Source organism: Diplotaxodon limnothrissa, linkage group LG16 (assembly GCF_057381915.1).
Source record: "Diplotaxodon limnothrissa isolate DT_005_m linkage group LG16, D_limnothrissa_male_GT1.1, whole genome shotgun sequence".
Lineage (NCBI taxonomy): Eukaryota > Metazoa > Chordata > Actinopteri > Cichliformes > Cichlidae > Diplotaxodon > Diplotaxodon limnothrissa.
The window spans coordinates 10,990,325-11,012,858 of NC_140611.1; the positions used below are offsets into that span (position 1 = coordinate 10,990,325).

Sequence of the window (22,534 nt, forward strand, 5' to 3'; positions counted from 1 at the left end):
GGATAAATAGAATAAATAGGAATAAAAATAAAAATACAAGTGAATTGCACATTTCAAGTATTGAGTCTATTGCACCGTTGACTATTTACAAAAAGTATTGCACAAGGTATTGTACAGTGAGGTGAAGAGGCACTACAGCTTAGTTGTTCCCCCCTCCTTTGTCCTCCTGTTTCCCCTCCCTCTCCCCTCCAGAGAGGAGTTAAACAGTTTGATGGCGTGTGGGACAAAGGAGTTTTTAAGTCTGTTAGTTCTTGTCTTGGGGAGAAGCAACCTGTCACTGAACAGACTCTTCTGGTTGTTAATGGCCGTGTGCAGAGGATGTGCAGAGGATGCCCAGCATTGTTCATAATGTCCATCAGTTTTTTTAGTGTCCTTTTCTCTGCCACTGTCACCAGAGTGTCCAGCTTCATGCCGACCACAGAGCCAGCCTTCCTGATTAGTTTCTCCAGTCTGGATGAGTCCCTCTTTGCTGTGCTGCTCCCCCAGCACACCACAGCATAGAAAAGTACTCCAGCAACCACCGACTGGTAAAACATCCTCAGGAACTTCCTGCAGATGTTAAAAGACCTCAGCCTCCTGAGGAAGTACAGTCGGCTTTGGCCTTTTTTATACAGGTGCTCTGTGTTGCATGACCAGTCCAGTTTGTTGTCCACCCACAGCCCGAGGTACTTGTATGTGTTGACCACCTCCACCTCCTCCCCCTCTATCTGAACCGGCAGTGGACCTTCTCTGGACCTCCTGAAGTCCACAACCAGTTCCTTAGTCTTTGAGGTGTTGAGTTGCAGGTGGTTTGTGTGACTCCATGCGACAAAGTTCCTCACTAGACTTCTGTACTCCTCTTCCTGATCATCCCAGATACACCCCATGATGGCCGTGTCATCTGCAAACTTCTGAATATGGCATAATTCAGAGTTGTAGCAGAAATCAGAGGTGTACAGGGTGAAGAGAAGAGGGGACAGCACAGTTCCCTGTGGTGCTGTGGTTTATGTATTTTTCTCATTATTGTATCTAAGTTTTCATACATATGACTGCTCTAATTAAATAATTAAAAACATTAGCATGCACATTAACAGGTTCCTATGTATTGCATGTACGGTTCTGTAAATGTAGCTATCAGCCGCCCACTGAGGCCCACTCTTTCGATTACACAGCATTGCCCAATTTGTAAACAAAGTGACCCATTGGAGGCTTCTGCAGCCACAACCAGCATTCGATGGGAGGCTGAAAATCATCCGTACAGTAGCAGGTGAGCGAGTCAGGGATGCTCAGATGGCAGCTACTATTTATAGCAGCACCATCTAATGTGATTGGCTAGTAGCAGGATCAACAAGCCAGTATTGAAATATAATATTCATTCTGCTACATTGGCTAAACCCAGAGATTGCCTGATTTGTTTCCCCGGAGGAGGATAAGCGCCAGTCCACAACAGCCCCGGTTGTGGTCTCCATTTCAACTTGTGTTAAAAGTGTAGACTGCAAACTATATGCCAGTTTAATTGTGTTGACAGGGCACATAAAACTAGAGTTTTGATAGAAAATACACACGAAACAATAAAAACAGCCTTTTCTAAGCACAGCGCTCGAAAGCACAAGGTGCTTGTGACAAAAGACAACCAATGGCCATTAGGTGACATCAAGTTAACACAGATGATATTCTAGCCCTACACCAGACTCTGCAGCAAGGACGTGGGCTCTGCCCTATGCTCTCCTGGCAAAACTATTGAATCAGCAGGCAGTGGCATCTGAAAGGGCCGTGGTTTCATTGATACAGGGGGATCATCTTTAGTTGAGGTCCAGGCTTCAAGGAGGGTTATATGCTCAAGCTGCCTCTGGTATGTTCTGCAGAAATGTGTTTAAAAATAACTGAGAGTAACATACATTCAGTTCAGATAAAATATAAAGAAGGTTTGAAGTTCTGAGAAAATTTAAGCTGATTAATAAAAGACCCATTGTCGTTTATCCCCGCTTTTGCTTCCTTTCCCTTCATCAGCTGCATCGCATGCTGTTCCCAACAGTGCATTGCAGGAAGACAGCAAAAAGGAATCATCATCTTTTGATAGTGCAGTGGTAGTAAAACAAACAATTAAACAAATAAAAGTAAACTGCTATAAATTACAGGGAGCAATAAAATAAACTAATAACTCTTTTAGATAACGTCCCCACCTACACAGGTATTTTTGAAAATGCAGCTTTTTCTATGCGTTTGGACCTTTCATTCACACCTAAACGGCGTTTCAAATCACCAAAAACTGAGATTTTTTAAAACTCAGTTTTTGCGTTTACGTGTGGAGAAGGAATTGGGTGTTCGTCACGCAACGTCAAAGGTGTGTGCCTTTTTTTTACATCACGCTGTTTACATGAGAAGAATTTCTACAATGGCGGATACAGACAAAATACTGTTACTGTTAATCTTACTATCTGCAGGTTTTACACGCTTACATATACACATGCAGTTACTGTCCCTCCATTTAGAAAGGCAGAGGCGTCATGGTGTAATTATTTTAGGTGTAGTTGCTTTTTTTCTGTGTAATAATATTCAACATTGCTATCAATACATTTTTCAAAAAATGCCTCTCTGTGCAAAATGGGTTCAAAAACAAACAACTGTGGGATACTGTTGCTGTGATTTGGACAGAGGGAACAAATCGTGACAGGATCAGCCTGATATTGTTAGTATCCCACTGTGACTTTACTGTATAAAGAACCAACATCTCCAAAGTGTCAGGAGAAGTTAGTCAAGAAGTAAGAAGTGTTTGTGAACTAAAAATCAAGAATGTGGGATCCTGTTTGTCCGTGATTTGGGCAGCCCAGTGCGTGCTCCTGACGTAGGGAAAACTAATTCTGTTGGGAATTGATCAGTGGTTGTTGATCAATGGTCATGAGAATTTACATAATTATGATGAAGGAACTGACCTCACAGCCCATTGTTCCTTCAGTGGGCTTGTTTCAGTCATTATGCAAATGTACTGTTGATAAGATTGGGGAAACCTGCAGTCAGCTGAGACTGAAGAAGTCACTTGGATGAGTGATGAAACGTTTCTCCCACTGAAAACACTACGTACAGATGAACAGAATCAACTTTTGGAGATTTACTTACCTGGACGATTGAGGATGCATCAAGACGACTCACAGACATGCTTCATATTTAACTCTATACAATGGTTTTTTTGTTTGTTGGCCAACTATTTTCTTATTCACAAAGGTTATATGAAGACATTTTGGTTATTGCCACAGACTCATTCTCTTACTACGGATGGAGGATGTTGCGGTTTTACAACCCATGGACCAAGACTCAATATGTTCACTTAATATCAAATTGAGACTCACTTGTGTTTAAGCCTCTCACACACCCACACTGCTCTCCTCCAGCTTATATCACCTCTGGAGGGTAATTGGTGATAAACGAGGGCAGATGAGCAGCAGAGAGAAACAAGGGGAGGGGCAAGAAAGAAGGGGGGGGGGAGAGGGAGAGGACAACACCATGCCCACACACTTCCACAGCCTCACAGGATGTAACAGGTTTCCTTTAAACTACACATGTAATGCGGATGTGAGAGAAGCTGTGATGAAGTCCAAGAGTTCTTAAAGGACGTATGTGCTCCGGTCCAGAAATTTGTATGAGATATTGGACACAGGTGGTAAAGTGCTGTCACACCCTGAATAAATTGTCCTCTGTTGTTACAGATATTGTTTCAGTTATTCTTTGGTTAGCTGACATATTGGTTACATAATCATATTGTTTATCAAATCAAATCAAATTAAATCACTTTTATTGTCACATCACATTGGTACAGCACATGTGAGTGAAATTCTTGTGTGCGAGCTTCACAAGCAACAGAGTTGTGCAAAATACAATAATGTAAACAAGCAAAATACAAGAATGGCTACATCTGAAACTAATAAATATATGTACAATATATAATAGTATATGCATTTCTGGATGTGTATACTAAATATTTTTCTACGTGTGTGTGTGTGTGTGTGTGTGTACACATATTTTACAAATTAAATAGAGTAAACAATAAATAAAATATATAAAAATATACAGAGTTGAGACATGTGCAAAACAGTGGCATTACTGTACAGTATGGAGTGCATAATGTTAAAGTTCCAGTAGTGAAGCTGAGGTGTCTATGACGTGTTCAGCAGTCTGATGGCCTGATGGAAGAAGCTGTCTCTCAGTCTGCTGGTACGGGACCGGATGCTGCAGAACCTCCTTCCTGATGGAAGTAGTCTGAACAGTTTATGGCTGGGGTGACTGGAGTCCTTGATGATCCTCCCCGCTTTCCTCAGGCACCGCTTCCTGTAGATGTCTTGGAGGGAGGGAAGCTCACCTCCAATTATCCGTTCAGAGCACCGCACTACTCGCTGGAGAGCTTTGCAGTTGTAGGCGGTGCTGTTGCCATACCAGGTGGTGATGCATCCAGTGAGGATGCTCTCAATGGCACAGTGATAGAAGGTCCTGAGGATGCGGGGGCTCATGCCGAATCTTTTCAGTCTCCTGAGAAAGAAGAGGCGCTGCTGCGCCTTCTTCACTGTTTTGTTTGTGTGTACTGACCACGTAAGAGCCTCAGCCAGATGTACACCAAGGAACCGGAAGCTGCTCACTCTCTCCACAGCAGCGCCGTTGATGGTGATGGGGGTGTGTACTTCTCTGCACCTCCGGAAGTCCACTATCAACTCCTTTGTCTTTGTGACGTTGAGGGTGAGATGGTTGTCTTGACACCAGTGGGTCAGGGCGCTGACCACCTCCCTGTAAGCCGTCTCATCACCATTGGTGATAAGACCCACCACTGTAGTGTCGTCCGCAAACTTCACAATGATGTTGGAGTTGTTAGTGGCTGTGCAGTCGTAGGTGTAGAGTGAGTACAGGAGAGGGCTCAGTACACACCCCTGTGGAGCACCAGTGTTCAGTGTGATGGGGGATGAGGTGATGCTGCCCAGTCTGACCACTTGTCAGTCAGACAGGAAGCTAAGGATCCAGCTGCAGAGGGAGCTGCTCAGTCCTAGATCCTGCAGTTTCCTGTCCAGCTTCGAGGGAACGATGGTATTGAATGCTGAGCTGTAATCTACAAACAGCATTCTCACATACGTGTCTCTCTTCTCCAGGTGTGACAGGGCAGTATGTAGTGTCAGGGCTATGGCATCATCAGTGGACCTGTTGTGGCGGTATGCGAACTGTAGAGGGTCCAGTGAGTCGGGTAGTGCAGAGCAGATGAAGTCCCTGACCAGCTTCTCGAAGCATTTGCTTACGATGGGGGTCAGGGCTACAGGTCGCCAGTCGTTCAATGAGGAGATGGTGGAGGATTTGGGTACAGGGACGATGGTGGCCATTTTGAAGCAGGCTGGGACTACATACAGAGAGAGGGAAAGGTTGAAGATGTGTGTGAACACTCCAGCCAGCTGAGCCGCGCATGACTTGAGGACGCGGCCGGGAATCCCGTCCGGACCAGTAGCTTTGCGTGCGTTCACCTTCCTGAAGCACCTCCGCACATCCTCCTCAGACACAGTGTGCGCACTGACATCATCCGCGGTGCGCACACTGTCCGGTCTCATGGTGTTCGCTGTGTCGAATCTAGCGTAGAATACGTTTAGATCCTCACACAGAGAGGCCGTGGTCTGCGGTGTGCTGGTTTTCCCTCTAAAGTCTGTGATCGTGTTTAGTTCCTGCCACATACTCCGAGGGTTGTCAAACTGTTGCTCCACCCTGTCCCTGTACTCACGTTTGGCTGCTTTGATCGTCTTCCGGAGTTGGTAATGTGCGTGTTTGTAGTCCGATGTGTTCGCGGAGGCAAAGGCGGTGCTCCGTGCCGCGTGAACATCTCCGTTAATCCAGGGTTTTTGATTTGGGAAGGATTTAACTGTTCTGGATGGGACGACATCTTCCACGCATTTCCTGATAAATCCGCAGACTGAGTCTGTGTACTCATCAATGTCCCTAGCAGCCACGTGAAACATTTCCCAGTCCGCGTGATCAAAACAGTCCCGCAGCGCAGACTCCGATTGGTCCGTCCAACAGTGCACCGCCCTCCGGGTTGGAGCTTCCTGTTTCAGCTTCTGCGTGTAGGCGGGCAGGAGCAGGATGGAGCGGTGATCTGATTGGCCGAATGGGGCGCGGGGGAGGGCTTTGTACGCATCCCGGAAAGAGGTGTAGCAGTGGTCGAGTAGCCGGTCTCCACGAGTGTTAAAATGGATGCGTTGGTGGAGTTTGGGTGAGACTTTCTTCAGGTTTCCCTTATTAACCGCCTCTGGGTGTGCGGTTTCCTCGCTGCTGATCGCGCTGTACAGTTCCCTGAGTGCTCGGTCAGTGTCGGCTTGTGGGGGAATGTAAACAGCCGTAATAATCACTGCTGTAAATTCCCTCGGTAGCCAGAATGGCCGGCACTTAATCATCAGGTACTCCAGGTCCGGTGAGCAGAAGGATTTGACCGGGTGCACGTTCACATAATCACACCAGCTGTTGTTGATCATGAAACACACACCACCGCCTCTGCTTTTCCCAGTAAGATCCTGTGACCTGTCCGCGCGGTGCACGGAGAACCCCGGTAGTTGTATTGCGGAGTCCGGTACCTTGTCCGATAGCCAGGTTTCTGTAAGGCAGATCACGCAGCAGTCCCGCATCTCTCGCTGGAATGAGATCCGTGCCCGAAGCTCGCACAGCTTGTTCTCCAGAGACTGCACATTAGCCAGTAATAAACTGGGTAACGGTGGTCTGTTAGTGCGCCGTCTCAGTCGAACCAGAACGCCAGATCTTCTCCCTCTGCGTCGGCGTTTGCGGCCTCCAGGGCCAGAGAACAAAGGCGTCTCAGGTGAGATGAATGGGGGGTCTGCAAACGGAGCGTCCGTGTTGCAAAACTTGAATTCCGGAAAGTTATAAGAAAGACCGTCTTTTATGTCCAGTAAGGTTTGTCGGTCGTACACAAGGAGACATGTGCTACTCGCGAAAAAATGAAGGAAAAGTAAAATTAAACACAGAAAAAAGCTGTTGCTTGGGGGAGCTCGCGACGAGGCTGCCATACTCTGCGCCATCTTGGACATCACATCACATTATCAGAGGAGAAGTGAGAATTTTATTATACTGGAGCCTAAGGTTAGGTGCAATAATACTCAACCGTAATATTAGCTTATAACTGTGTTGTCAGTTAGCCAGTGTTGTGTCAAAAAGTCATGTCTTCCATAAACTAATTTCCGGTATTTGTCAAAAACTGCTATAGACAACTTTTTGGTCTATAATATGTGAAACATATGTCAAATGTATCCCTCTCGGGTGACATCGAGTCATCTTGTGCCACAAACAACATTCCTGTAACAAGGTAGAAACTGCAATCAGTTTTTGGCAGTGATGTTTATTTCTCATTTATTCATTTGACATTAAAATTACTTTTAAAGAGTAATCTGTCCAAGAGGACAGTAGAAATTGCAACAAATATAATAATCATTCTGCAAACATATTTTAAGTGGCCCAAAAGGACTGGATTAGTTTTAACGTAGTTACAATAACACAGAGTTATAAATGTACTTAAAAGATGCAGGGGCGGTCCTAGTCTGTTTGGTGCCCTGTGCAAACACTCCCTCTTCTGGAAAAATGTGTCTGTACTCCAAATTTCTCTCCCATGTTTTCCATAGTGGTGAATCTCTCTTGGATGGAAGATACTGCAGCATCAACAACAACATTAAAAAAAGGTCACCTCCAGCTCTTTGGGGCATCACTCAATGGCTCACCAAATGACTCGTAAGAGAAGTGCTGCTTTGTAGATCTCAGTCTTTTCTGTTGCAGAACAGCCTCTATGTTCATGTCCTGACACATATCATTGGCTAACATTTGTGCAGCTGATTAGCCTGTTGCTCTGTAGTTGCGGAGACCTCTTTCTGTCTTTTTGAGGAGATTGACTGCTACATGCACATGTATGTTGGGAGACTGCATGAGCTTGCTCACATGGTGGATGTCATACCACACCACTGAACAAATGCTGAATCTGTATGATCCCACCTCCTCAGACAAAGACTGGGCCTCAATATTTATAACTGAGGGTTTGGTGTGGTCTCTCACCTCCATTAAAGCCTCTCTCACTGCAGATGCTTGGTACCTCAGGGGCTCAACACTGTTGATCTTACTTTCCCACCTTGTTTCAGACAACATCTTTAGTCTAATGTTAGCATGTTTTTCAGGATGGCCCATCTCTGAGTGGAGTCTTAAAATAAATTGTAAAGTTTTTGAAAAATCCCAAATTAACTTGTGGCATCAATAGATCCCTTTGAAGCATCAGCCGCAACCAAATTCAGTGTATGAGCTCCACAGGGAACAAAAGAGCTCTAGGATTCAGTTACAGCAGCCTGGCTTGAATGCCCTTGTTTTTTTCCTCTCATGTTAGCCCCATTGTCATATGAATGACCTCTTCAGTCCTGAAAGGGAATTTTCAGCTCTTCCAGACTGTTTAAAATCATGGATGTGAGATGCTTCCCTGTGGATTCGTCAGCTTTCATCAAAAACATAAAATACTCCTCAACATGGGGCTTCTCTTGTAATGACACAATCCGAATCACAACTGACAGCTGGCCAGTGTGGCTAATACTAAACTACTAACTAAAACTACTAAACAAATTCACGAGTTTTGTACATGGTGACCAAGATAGCTGGTGTGGCTGCTGGACACGGTTAATGTGCTCTTGCATCATGGGATCAAACCTTGCCATGAGTAAAACTTCTTTTATAAAATTGCCATTTGATGGAGAAAACAATGTTTCTGGGTGTGTCCTTACAGTGCGTTCACACCGAACGCGATAGACGCGACCAGAGCTTCAGGTTTACATGTAAAGTCAATGGAGCAGCGCGATGAAGCGCGACTGGGGGATGATTTCAGAAGCTACGGAGCCCCGCAGGGGACATGGGAGGATCTCGCAAAACTAACTCGGGATCTCGCAAAACAAACTCGGGATCTCGCAAAAGTTTTAGCTGCATTCTTCGGACGCCGGCTCGAAGCCGACCAGGAGGTCGAGGCACGATGTGCCGGGAAAACGGTGTTCCTCCCGGCTGTAGTAGGTCTCGACCTCCCGTTAGCTTCGAGCTAACGGGAGGTCGAAGGCCGAAGAATGCGGCTAAAACTTTTGCGAGATCCCGAGTTTGTTTTGCAAGATCTTGCGAAACTTTTGCGAGATCCCGAGTTAGTTTTGCGAGATCTTGCAAAAGTCTGTCTTAATTTCTTTTCTCCTATGTCCCCTGCGGGGCTCCGTAAGAAGCAGATTTGCGTCGCAAAAACGCTTTTCTGCCTGATTCGCGCAACCAAGTAGCACGACTGACACGTTTGAAGTGCGAAGTAAAATACGTGCTGCAGTTTGTGTGGTGCATTTTGTGCATTCACGCTTATCGCGTCTACCGCTCGAGTTGAAAAAATCTGAACTCCAGCGTCAAGTCGTGCTGCAACAAACAAACAGGAGCCTTGTGATGTGATACTCTGACCTAGTTCAAAGGGGCAGGTCCAGCCAAAGCCATTCATTCTAGCAATCAGTGTTTTTGTGATGAGTCAGCAGGCTCTCCAGGGCAGAAACAGTGTTCTTATTTTTCTCCTCCTTCTCCCTGAGGCTCTTCCACTTTAAGCTGGGTCCTTTTTATTCCTGTCTCTCTGTAAATAGTTATATTTTATATATTTATGTTTAATGTTTTTCTGTTTGAGCATTTTAATTAGGGATGGGTACCGGTGTCCGGTGCCATGATGGCACCGGTTCTGACATAAACGGTAGTAACCAGACCGAAAAGCAGCGCACATTTCGGTGCTTTATTTCGGTGTTTTTTTTTCCTGAGCTGTGATACACTTCTAGCCAATCATTTTACGTTTCCGAGGATAGTAGGCGGGGCCAGGTACGTACGTTCTGTTAGAGCAGAGCTACAGATTAAAAATGCCCAAGGCGAAGCGGTCAAAAGTCTGGCTGTACTTCACAGCAAAATATGCAAACTCAGCAGCCTGCAACAAGTGCTTTAAGCTGATACTGTCAAAGGAGGTAACACCAAGAATCCGATTAAACAGCTGGCGACGCATAGCGGGGTTTTTTTAAAAGCCGAGAAATGCGCCGTATTTGATAGCTTGCTGCGAGACCTCACACCGTGCACGTCGGGTGGATTGCCAGTTATCGGACCCGGAGCAACATCCCCCAAAAACCCGAAGAATAGAGTCCTGGCCCCTAGCCCTGCCAGTGTAGCAGAAATGATGAGGATGATGATGGCAGCAGCAGCCGTTCTTCTCTGCGTGAGTAGCTTAATGTTGTTAGTGTGTAATTTACGTTGAGTAGGCTAACCACGTTATTACATTAATGCAGGTAAGGTGAACTAGCAAGCATCATCATAGCTACATGCAGCTGTCTTCTTGTTTGATGGCAGATACTCCCTTCACCCTGCCAAAAAGGCTAAAATGACCAAAGAAAAAGTGGAAAACAGTTAAACATGAGAGGTTTTTGGACAAAGTTTATGTTTTTTCCATTGTTTAAGCACTGCTTCCAGCCAAGAGTGATACCATATATGCCACATAGCTGCAGAAAAGGCTGACATTGTTATCTTTTTACAAAAAAAACCAGCTGAACATGAGAGGTTTTTGGACAAAGTTTGTGTTCTCCATTCTTTAAGCACCGGTTCGAGCACCGTTTAAGCACCGGCACCGTTTCAAAAGTACCGATTTGGCACCGGTATCGGATAAAACCTAAACGATACCCATCCCTAATTTTAATATTATGTCAAATACATTTTTGTAATGACTAATGTGTACAGCGTCCTTTACGACGCTGCTCTGCTCTCCACAGTGAATAGAGGCAAAGCAAGGCAAGTTTATTTGTATAGCACAATTCAACAACAAGGTGGTTCAAAGTGCTTTACAGAGACATTAGAAAAAAAAACAAATAAAAAGCATGATTTAAAATTGATTAAAACAAGAAAACAAACAAACTAACTAAATAACAAACAAACAAACAAACAAACAAAACAGTATGTAAAAAAAAAAAATCAAAACAGATAAAATCAGAACAATAGATAAAATCAGTAGTTAAAATGTAACTTTTTGAAGTTTAAGCTTAAAAGTGTGGATTTGGTGCTTTATTCAAATGCAGCTGAGAACAGGTGAGTCTTCAACCTGGATTTAAATAAACTGAGTGTTTCAGCTGATCTGAGGCTTTCTGGGAGTTTGTTCCAGATATAAGGAGCATAAAAGCTGAATGCAGCTTCTCCGTGTCTGGTTCTGACTCTGGGAACTGATAAAAGACTGGATCCAGATGACCTGAGGGATCTGGAAGGTTCATACTGGGTCAGGAGGTCACTGATGTATTTTGGTCCTAAACCATTCAGAGCTTTATAGACCAGCATCAGAACTTTAAAGTCTATCCTCTGACGGACAGGCAGCCAGTGTAAAGACCTCAGAGCTGGACTGATGTGGTCCACTTTTTTGGTCTTAGTGAGGACTCGAGCAGCAGAGTTCTGAATGAGCTGTAGTTGTCTGACTGATTTTTTAGGTAGACCTGTAAAGATGCTGTTACAGTAATCAAGCCTACTAAAGATGAATGCGTGGACTAGTTTTTCCAGGTCCTGTTGAGACATCAGATCTTTTATCCTCGAAATATTTTTGAGGTGATAGTAAGCTGATTTTGTTATTGTCTTAATGTGTTTTTCTAAGTTTAGGTCTGCATCCATCACTACACCCAAATTTTTCGCCTGGTCTGTGGTTTTTAGGTGTATAGATTGAAGTTCTCTGGTGACCTGTAATCGTTTTTCTTTGGCGCCAAAGACTATTACCTCAGTTTTGTTTTTGTTTAGCTGGAGAAAATTTTGGCACAACCAGTCATTAATTTCCTCAATGCATTTACGAAGAGCCTGTACAGGGCCTTGGTCTCCTGGTGACATTGTGATATATATTTGTGTATCATCTGCATAGCTGTGGTAGTTTATTTTGTTGTTCTTTATAATCTGTGCCAGTGGGAGCATGTAAATGTTAAATAGAGGGGGTCCCAAGATGGAACCTTGTGGAACTCCACATGTGATACTTGTCTGCTCAGATGTGAAGTTACCTATTGATACAAAGTATTTCCTGTTTTCTAAGTATGTTTTGAACCAGTTTAGTACAGTTCCTGGGGGACCGGGGAAGATCGTGGTCCCTGGTCCTGGTCCTGGTCGTTGGTGTTGTTGAGAGAGTTGGAGGCAAATAGGGACCCCTCTTCTTGCCTCAGATGTCTCTCCTTTCTGAGGCTCTTCCTGGGTGGGGGCAGATGGAGCTCCTCCTCAAGGTTTCTGCTGGGCTTTGTCTGTTCTTGGAGTACTGTTTGTTCCTCTTTATGAGATAACTCCTCGTTTATCTCAGCCTTGGCACCAAGCACAGATGGATGACGTATGGAATAAAACAAGTTGGAGGTGAACAGTTTCACCCCTGACTTGTTAAAAATAAATCCATTTGCTTTAAACAGATGCCTGCGTTCCCAAGAGAAGGGAGACTCTCTCTTCAAACGCTAGATCGACACCTGCCGTCTTGGAAACATACCGTCTGGCAGTACTTCCTCCCACATTTCTGCTTCACGCGTGTGAAAATTGCATATTTTAAAGCACAACCTGTTGCATGGTTGAATTTTAGCCAAGCTTTAGCTGTTGGATAGGTATTAGATGTCTGGTTTTCACAAAAAGTGAAAACAAAAGCAGAAAAACAGTAGGTCTTTGGTGATGTAGGTCTTTGGTGTTTTTCAGTTTAACTGAGTGTTGCATAGTCTGACCTTGGAGCAAATTGCTGAGCTGTCCACTTCTAGGTGGATTGGCAGGTGTCTTGAAGGTTTTCCACTTGTAAATAACATTTGTAAAATGATGGGTGTCACACTGTTTAAAAAGTTGTTACAGCCTTTCCCAGACTGATGTCCATCAAAGGTTCAGTCTCTAATATAACTGCTGATGTTTTTTCTGCCTGGCAATATTTTAACAGACACCAGAATGTTGACCAGTAAACTGCCATTCCTGGGTTTATAGATGTGGTCACATTAATGCTGATCAGTTAATCAAATCCATTTGATTATCAGCACCAGGCTGGGTTCATACTCAGGACAGTTTTGCTATGAGGCAACAGTGCAAACCACAACATCACCATGCTGGTCAGAGACAATAACTAAGGTTCAAAATGTGAAAGAAAATATATAAAGCTGAAAATGTAAAATACATGAAATACATGGAAAATAAAACTAAGAACCAAACAGAGAATACCAAAAAACTGACCATAATCTAAGAAAATCTATTAACCAAGCGTGAATGAGACAGTCAGTGTTAAAAAATGAAATTGTGAAGGAAAGGAAGAAGAGAAAAGGAGGGTCATGTTTTAGACTGAAAGAGATTGGTGGGAGGAGTGAGATAAATTAGCTGTATGAGAAGAATTTCTAATTAGAGAGCTGCAGGTGTCTGATGATGGAGATACCGAAAGGAGTCGAGCTCTGTTTCCCACAACTCCTCAACAGCTCCTGCAGGAAGCCGACACTTCACTGGTCCAAAGCTGTGCTCCTGAACATTGTGCTCTCATGTATCTCTCTGCTCACTGCTGCTCTAAACCTTCTCGTCATCATCTCAGTCTCCCACTTCAGGCAGAGATTAACTTTTCAACTGAAACTACAGTTTAAGTTTTAGATGTGTGAAAGCTTCCATTTACATTATATGACTTAGTGATTAAAGAATGAATTTTAACCATGGTCATAATGTCTTATTTGCTTGAATTGAATCATGCCTTAGTAGTGCAGCATTTTCACTGAAGACATGTTGACATTAACGATGTGCATTATATTCTTTTCTGTCTCCCTGCAGGCAGCTGCACACACCCAGTAATATCCTCCTCCTCTCTCTGGCCGTCTCAGACTTTTTTGTGGGTCTCCTGTTGTTGCCTTTGGAAATTTTTAGAAACACAAGCTGCTGGGTACTTGGTGATCGTATGTGTTCTGCTTATTGGTATTTGACCAGCAACATTATCTGTGCTTCAATAGGGAACATTGTTCTAATATCAGTTGACCGCTATGTGGCTATTTGTGACCCTCTGCATTATCCCAGCAGAATTACTTTGGCGAAAGTCAAACTCAGTGTTTGTCTCTGTTGGTTTTATGCTTTTTTCTACAGCAATCTTTATACAAAGAATATCATGATTGAACCAGGCAGGTATAATTCTTGCTTTGGAGAGTGTGTATTTTTTAGCAGCAATATTGCTATTGTTGCTGACCTTATTTTATTCTTTTTTGTTCCAGTAACTGTTATCATAGCCTTGTATATGAGAGTATTTGTGGTGGCTGTGTCTCAAGCTCGTGCCATGCGCTCTCATGTTACATTGGTCACACTTCAGCGTTCACTGAATCAAACAAACAAATCTGAGCTGAAAGCAGCCAGGACTCTGGGGATTCTTGTAGTTGTGTTTCTAGCATGCTTCTCTCCACTCTACTGCTACTCTCTTGTTGATGAAAATGCAATCAATAATCCAGCTGCATCTTTTGCGGTCATTATCTTTTACATTAACTCTTGTCTAAACCCTTTGATCTATGCCTTGTTTTACCCCTGGTTTAGAAATGCTGTTAAACTTATCATCACGTTGGAGATCTTCAAGTATGACACAAGTGGTGCCAACATACTGTAAAAAGAGTACGAAACCTGCTTGTGCAATGGTTAGCACTGACACACCACAGCAAGAAAGCCCTGGATTTGAATCCAGCTGGTGCATAGTTTTAATGTTCCCTTGTCTATGTGGGGTTACACAGCTTCTGCTCAGAATCAAAAGACTTGCATGGTGATTCTAAATTGACTAGGTGTGAATGGCTGTCTGTCTCTACTTTTTGACCTTTGACATACTGACCACCTGCCCAGGGTTTATAGTATGTGTCTGCCCCCTTGGACCATGATATGGGCAAATAGAAGAGAATGGACGGTTGAAACTGACTTACTGAATTATGGTTCTAAACAGTGATAGAAAAAACATCACTATTGCTTTCACAGTTGTGACTGTGGTGCATATTCTAAATGAAAATTACGAGAAAAATATATGTAAGTATTTTTAATTCTTCTTATGTTTTTTATGTGTTAATTATTACCTAGTAAATCTCACTCCATTTCTTTTTCAGTGTATTCACCTTTTGGCTCCAATAATGTTCACTTCAGTGGTTCGTGTTTTCTTGTTTTCTCTGGTTATTATACACTGTTGTTATATTTGTATTTTATAAATACTGTGTTGTCAAACATAGTGTACAATAAAATTAAGATTAGATAAGAACTTTATTAATCCTGGGATAAATTATTGTGCCTTTTACATACACAAAAAGAAACACTGTGTTCAGAATCAGAGAGAGTAATAAATGTAACAGCTGGAATAAATTTAAGAACAGAAAGTTAAACAGCTAATGAAAAAGATAAGAAGAATTGTATAAAACATAAATATGAGTATGACCAGTAGTGCAAGATGACAGAAAGTGTCACAGTAATGATAATAATGTTAATGCTTCTAGCAAGTGGAACAATTGTTAACTAAAACTAAATTACAAACAATAATAATAATACAAATAATGACTTACTTTCTGTTACAGCTCAGTAATAAAGTGGAAACATTAGGATAACAGGGCAAAAATAAGACCTTAATAATGTGGTAATTTCTAAGTTATTACCACTCAGTTTTCAAAGTAATAACCACTTAATATCCAGGTAAAATCATGGTAGCACGATTGATTACAGTTGAGTCATAATACACTGAAATGTATATAATTGGATAATAAGTGGGGGTGTAGAAAAATACAGTTCAGTAACAAAGGGGTAATACTAGGGTAACAAGGCAGAAAAAAATAATATAACAATATAGTAATTTCAAAGCTATTACCACTTTGTAGATACCACTTTTCACACCTTGGCTCGTGTGATAAGACAGAGGAATAATAGGAGGCTCAGGACCTTATCAGGACACTCTCAATAGAATTTAATGATCTGGGACTCTCCACTAATTGCTCTTAGAACCTCTCAGATGACAGGCAAAATGTCTTCAAGAAACATAAGAAGTCCAGAAGCTTTTCTTTCCAAGCTCCTTCTCATTTAATGTTTTCTTCGTTATTTCTACTACTTTCTAAATTGTAGATACATAATAAAGACATCAAATATATGAAGCAATATATGGAATCATGTCGCAAAGAAAAAGCTTAAAAATAACTGTAAACATGTGTTATATTTTAGATTCCTGAAAGTAGCCACCATTTGCTTTGTTGACAACACTGCAAACCCTTGGCCCTCTCTCAATGAGCTTCATGATTTAGTCACCTGAAATGGTTTTCACTTCACAGGTGTGCCTTGTCAGGGTTCATCAGGGGGGGCATGAACCACAAAGAATGGATGTTAGACCAGTGGAAATCTGTGCTTTGGACTGATAAGTCCACATTTGGGATCCTGTTTCCACCCTCCGTGTGTTTTTGCATTGCAAAAAAGGTGAACGTGAACATGATTGGTTGAAACAGTTCAATGTAGCCTTAGGTCTGATATGGGCTCACGTTTCTTCTTCTTCAACTTTCTGGACATCTCCTTATATGGAGATGACCCTTCTATAGGCAACACTCCTATTACCATGATAACCACCTCTTTCCTCCCCCAGGTCTGTAGAATTAAAAAGGGGGGTATAGGGCTTTGGAGCGTGATGTCACGGGGGTGGGCGTGGAAAGGATTTTGGCCCGATCCGCCATTTTGGGGGTCTAGCGCAAGTGAAAAGGGAGCAAAGTAACACACAACAGCCATGGTTCGTATTTGCTGTGTGGTCGGCTGCAATGTTCGATCACACGACCGGCAAGAGAATAAGCTTGAAAATGGTTTATCTTTTCATTCTTTCCCAACCTGGAAGCAACATGAGGCAGCTCGTGTATCGATGTTACCAAACGAAGGTGTCTAGTCTGGATAGCAGCTGTGAGACGAGCTGATATCCAGTTCTCTTCTATCTCCAAATATCTGTTGGTGCTCCTGACATTTTCATTCCGGTAAGTTCTAAATATGTTCATATCACTCTTTATAGCCTATTAGTTTTATTTTCAATGCGCTCTGAGCTCATAGTAAATTAGAACAAACATCCTACTGAGTAATTTTGCAGAACTACCTTCTATTTATAGAGTTGCTAATTATTTGGCATTATTGCAGCAAACCAGCCTATGAAATGGATGAAACATCGTGACTGGGTTCTGCTTCAAACATACCACCATGCCAATCAGATTACTTCTTCCATGTGAGGGTGAAGAGGTGGATAAGATGGTGAAGGTTTGCTGCGTTTGGTGAACAGTGTGATAATAAAACCAGGGAAAAATGAAACCTGCTCCTGTTAAATATTCTTAAGTCTTGTGCTGTTAAAATTGCTGTATTTTTTCAAAAGATACAGTAAATAAAGTAATGTTAGTAGTGGGTGATATCATGTAAACACTGTCATGATTTTATGTAAACATTTTGTCATTTGTAAACTATAAATGACATGGATTCTACATTGTAACTGATGTGATGTTCTATAAGGTGGTTTTAATAAAAAAAAAAAGAGGCAAAAATTAGTTTGTTTCTTTATTCAACTTTTGAACAGTGGTACTCAGTCAGTACATATTCAGTAAATGCTAATTATTTACACAGCAGTGCACTACGGGCATAAATCTAGACCCCTAGATAAAACATTATGGGTCATTCCCACAACCCACAGCTTTACTGTGTTCCAGCAAAGTATCCAATAGCAGTGACAACTCCTCCACAGTAGCAGGTGGGATTTTTCTGTTTTGAGGACGGCTCCTTTTCCCTGTCACTACAGATGGTCTGTTTATGTTTTGATTGAGAGCCTTTTTTTGGGCAGCTGAAGAGGAGAAGTCTATCTTATGGCCAACCTCTGGCTGTATCTTGGTCATATTACCCAGCAAAACCCAGTATGCAGGTTCATCTGTAACAGTCCTTGTGCCACGGATCAACACTGTTGCTTCTACATTAAACAGAAGAGCAGTGACGTGGGTGCAGGTCTCCGCGACTCCGGCCATACAGGTGCAGTGGGCGGCTTCAACCTTCCCTGTGATGCTCACAGTGACCCATGGCTGCAATGCTGGTTCATTCAGTCTTTGAGAGTGCAGGACCTGAAACACACACAGACAAAGTTCATTTAAAGACAAGAACTAATGAGCCAAGGCCGACATAAATGCCTTTAATCTACTTTATCATAAATGTAACAAAGTGTTTAGAAAGTTAGCACATACATGTAATTTTTCATTTCTTTATGTGTCCATCTATAAAATGCTGCATGTTATAGTGTAAATCTGCCTGTTCTGTCAGAAACCTGCCTGCAGAAAATGAACCTAAAGTATGTAATGCAAGGATGTCATCACTTTAGAGATGGAGAAAGCATAAAGTGACAATTATGAATCACTTAATATGATAAGGAGATTCTGCAGGTCATTGATCAATGTATAAAACTAAAATACAATGTATTTTTAGTGACACAGGATACAAACATGGAAGCAAGATGTATAATTAGAATTATTTATAATAAATATGAATAAATTGGTGCAATTTCTTTAACCATAAAGAACAACAATCCTTCAGGACAATGTCTCATCAATGCACTGAACTCACTATGTTATCCCTCTAACAGCCTTCACATGTTCTCACTGTAATTTCCCCTCATGAATGAATTTATGCTGCACTAATCTGAATGTTTGCAGGGAAATCAAAAGCATTTCACTCGCAGTACTCGAGCTGACTTACCTTTGTTTGAATGATGACTTGTACGCGCTGACTCCACAGACAAGGTCAGGCTACGTCAATAGCGGTTGGTCTTCAGGGTTTCTACTCCACGGTCGTATTTCATACGGGTCCACATTTCCAATGCACGCTATTTTCTGCAAGTACCGCTGCTTCGCCTCTGGACGCAATCGGTCTCTAAACAGTTCATTCTCTTTTGAGCTGCTTTTAAGCATCTTTCTTGTAGTCGTCGTTCCAACACAGTGTGTTTGTGTTGATTCGTAGACCCCGAAAATGGCGCTGCGCTCCCATAATGCATTGCGGCGTGACGTCAACTCCAAAGCCCTATAGTGCATACTATAACAGCAGATTTATGATCGAGGCCACATTCCTGTGAGGAAGTTGTGAGGAAGTGTTGTTTCTGTTAGTATCCGTGTGAGTTCAAAACTATTCTACAATGCACTGTGTGCAGTAAAAGACAAAACACAAATATATGATGCTAATTATGAGATATTAGTCTTAACATTAAAATACACTAATACACTGTTGGGGATTAATTCAAAACTGAAGGCACATTGAACCAGTGTGGGTACCACAGCATCTTTTGGTGACCTCAAACACACCTCCAGGCTGTGTATGGCATAGGGGTATTTTACCAAGAAGGAGAGTGATAGAGTGCTGTGGCACTGCCACATAGAATACTGAACTTGCCACCATTGAGAACAGGCAGCATAGTCCTCAAGACATTGAACGACTTCAGCCTAGATAAAGGCTAAAACTAAAACAATGTTATTAACGGTACAGGGGGACTACGGGGGGATTATTTAGAGGTCAAAAGGTCTATTCAGGGTCAACTTTTCGCATATCCCAATTTTGCCAGGTGGCTATTGTCCTTAGTCTACCATTTGTATAATATAGAGGTGGACAAAGAACTGCTTCACACAGTGTTCATAAAGTTATGACAAAGAGCCTGGCTACCAGTGCCAGCAGGAATGGAAAGGGAAATAAATGAAAATAAAATAACAACAATACAAACAAAAACAGAACAGCTTTACAAAGAATCACAACCTACATTTTAGAACCAAGATAAAAAGACTTAGATTAGCTAAAACTTAGATTAGCTTCTTAGATAAGCTTGACATAATGAGAGCTTGAGGACAACGTCAAATGACAAAAAAGTTTTTTAGTGCAACAAGACACTACAGGCTTGGCAGCCACAGCTGGTACTGGCCACTTCAAGCCACTTCGACAATCTCATTGGACCCCCCCCCCCAAAAAAAAAAAACAGCTATGGAAAAGTACAGTAAGGAGTCACTGGAAGCCAGGTTAAATCTACCTTGGTCCATACCTCTCGCCACCAGTTTCTTTCTTTTGAGCAAAAAGGATGATAAACTCAGGCCTTGTATAGATTTTGGAGGACTGAATGAATTAACTGTGAAGAACCCTCTGAATCATCGAAACCAGTGCATATCTTACTTGCATCCTGTGTAGTGGGCGCTGTTACCTGGGAAATCAAGACATTGGTGCGCTGTGCACAGCCAGAAGAGCCTGATCCAGCTGCGGCCCACCTCACAGGCTATTTGCTCCACCTACCGCACACTCCCATGTGCTGCACTGGCTCCACACAGCGCACTTTGATCGCAAGGACAATTTCCTTGTTAAAATGCTTTTAGTGACTCTCTTTAGAAGGTGATGCATGCAAATATGTTTTGGCATTTTTTACGCCCCTTAACGGTTTTAAGTCAGCCCTGGTCTCACATTGCCTTAGATTTTGTCACCGGCTTGCCGTACTGCTCTAGCAACTTTGTCATATTTTCCATAATTGACAGGTTCTCCAAAGTGGTCCATTTTGTGCTTCTGTCTCGATTCTCTATTTCTAGTCATCGCTATTCAGTGATATGAATTATATCAGAACGCGGCAAATAGACTCCAATTTGTTCATGTAAATGGGGAGTCTTCTTCACTCGGTAGGATTAATTACAGAGTACCACAAAGTCCTGTGCCAGGATGAACGCTGTTTACTTTATGCATTCTGCTTATGTATGCTTGCCTTAGGCAGTATCTTTGAAAGTCATAGCGTACATTTTCAGTTCTATGTAGATGACCCCTAGCATCATCTAGCCATGAATCAGATAGCACACCAGGTTAAAGTACAGGAATGTCTTGAAGACATAAAGACGTGGTTACCTCTAATTTTCTGTTTCTATATTCAGATAAATCTGAACTTATTGTACTCGGTCTTGAAAATCTGAGGAAAATAGTGGCAAACCAGATACTTACTCTGGGATTACCTTGGCCTTCAATAATTCTGTAAGGAGTCTTGGAGTCATTTTTAAACAGGATATGTCCTTCAATGTGGATATTAAACAAATATATAGGAGAGACAGACACACTCTATTACATTTAAAAGCAACCTTTTTAATAAAGCTGAAAGCTTAGGGCTGAATCAGGTGACCTTGAACCCTCACTGCAATAGGACTAGGCTGCTGGAGGATTCCCATGATGCACTGAGGGTTTCTTCTTCACTTGCCTTTTGTTACTTTTTTGTTTAAATACCACTTTAAGGGAGTTTTTCCTTCCCGTTGTCGTCAAATAATTGCTCATAGAGGGTGTTTTAATTTGTCGGACAATGCTTATGATTTTCTGTGAGTCTGTTCACCCCATTGCCATCCTCTATGCTGTTGCATGCTGGAGCAGCAGGTTAAGATGCCAACACATTTTATGTGTCACACAGAATGAAAAGGCTTCACCACATCTACGAAATTAAAAGAAAAAGGTTAGTCATATTATTCCTCAGAACACCTCAGCGATTCCCCTCTCGAGTATATTTGCTCCGGGCCTGCAAACCTGTGTTAAAAAATGAAATCAGTTTAATTATCATGTCAAATCTTTTGAACTCCTGGCTCCACCCAGAGCCTACATCCACAGAACTACCTAGAAACAAAACCTGTGTGTTAACATGAACTTCATGTCACGATCCTGGGTCTTAGGACCCAGTGTTTTGAGTTTTAGTTCATTTTGATGTTTATAGTATGTTTAGCTCATTAGGCCTCCTATGTTGATTTGCTTATTAGTTCCCCCTTGTGTTTCAACCCATGTTAAGTCTCCCCTGCCCTTCATGTCTCTCTGTGCCCCCTCTGTTCTGTTTATGGTGTGTCTTTGCATGTTTGAGTTTCTTGTTTTCTGTCACCCTGCATTGTGCATTATGTTCTCATGGTTGGTCTTTTGTTACTCCCTCTAGTCTAGTCTCTTGTGTTCAAAGCTGAGTATTTCCCTCTGTGTATTTTGGTTCTTAACAACAACAACAACAACAATCTTTATTTATAGAGCACATTTAAAAGCCTTGGGCATACCAAAGTGCTTTACATAAAACAATAAAAGGTTCAAACATTGATAACGGATAAAAAAAATAAAAAATAACGAGTTATGTTCATAGATAAAAGCTACCAATAAGAATGACTACAGCACATGGGTAATAGCAAGATAAAAGCTGTACCACCATAATAAAAGACACCAATAGAAAGATAGGAGGGAATTAATACAAGAGGTCAATAGGTCACAGCAACCAACCAAACAAACAAACAAACCAGCAATTAAAAGGTGGAGAAGGCAAGTTTAAAAAGATATGTTTTAAGCTGTGATTTAAAAGAATGAATAGAATCAGATGCCCGGATGCCAATCGGGAGATTGTTCCACAGCACAGGTGCAACAAGAGCAAACGATCGATCACCTCTAGTCTTAAGTCGAGATCTGGGCTGAGCCAGCAGTAACTGTGACGATGACCTTAAAGCCCTAGCAGGAGCATAAGGGTTTAAAAGGTCCTTAAGGTAGCTGGGTG

General features: G+C 42.2%; 1 protein-coding gene across 1 annotated transcript; it reads left to right on the forward strand.

Annotated features, from left to right (window-relative positions):
* Positions 1-13,407: 13,407 nt before the first annotated feature.
* LOC146615781 (trace amine-associated receptor 13c-like) lies at positions 13,408-14,614 on the forward strand. The gene is made up of 2 exons (XM_085373926.1): positions 13,408-13,583; positions 13,801-14,614. The coding sequence occupies exons 1-2, from the start codon at positions 13,408-13,410 to the stop codon at positions 14,612-14,614; spliced, it is 990 nt and encodes a 329-aa protein (XP_085230052.1).
* Positions 14,615-22,534: the final 7,920 nt, after the last annotated feature.

Bases quoted from the DNA above. Each gene is read 5' to 3' on its own strand.
- LOC146615781 (XM_085373926.1), top strand. From the start codon at position 13,408: ATGATGGAGATACCGAAAGGAGTCGAGCTCTGTTTCCCACAACTCCTC. The intron at 13,584-13,800 runs GCAGAGATTAAC...GTCTCCCTGCAG, and splicing joins ATCTCAGTCTCCCACTTCAG to GCAGCTGCACACACCCAGTA.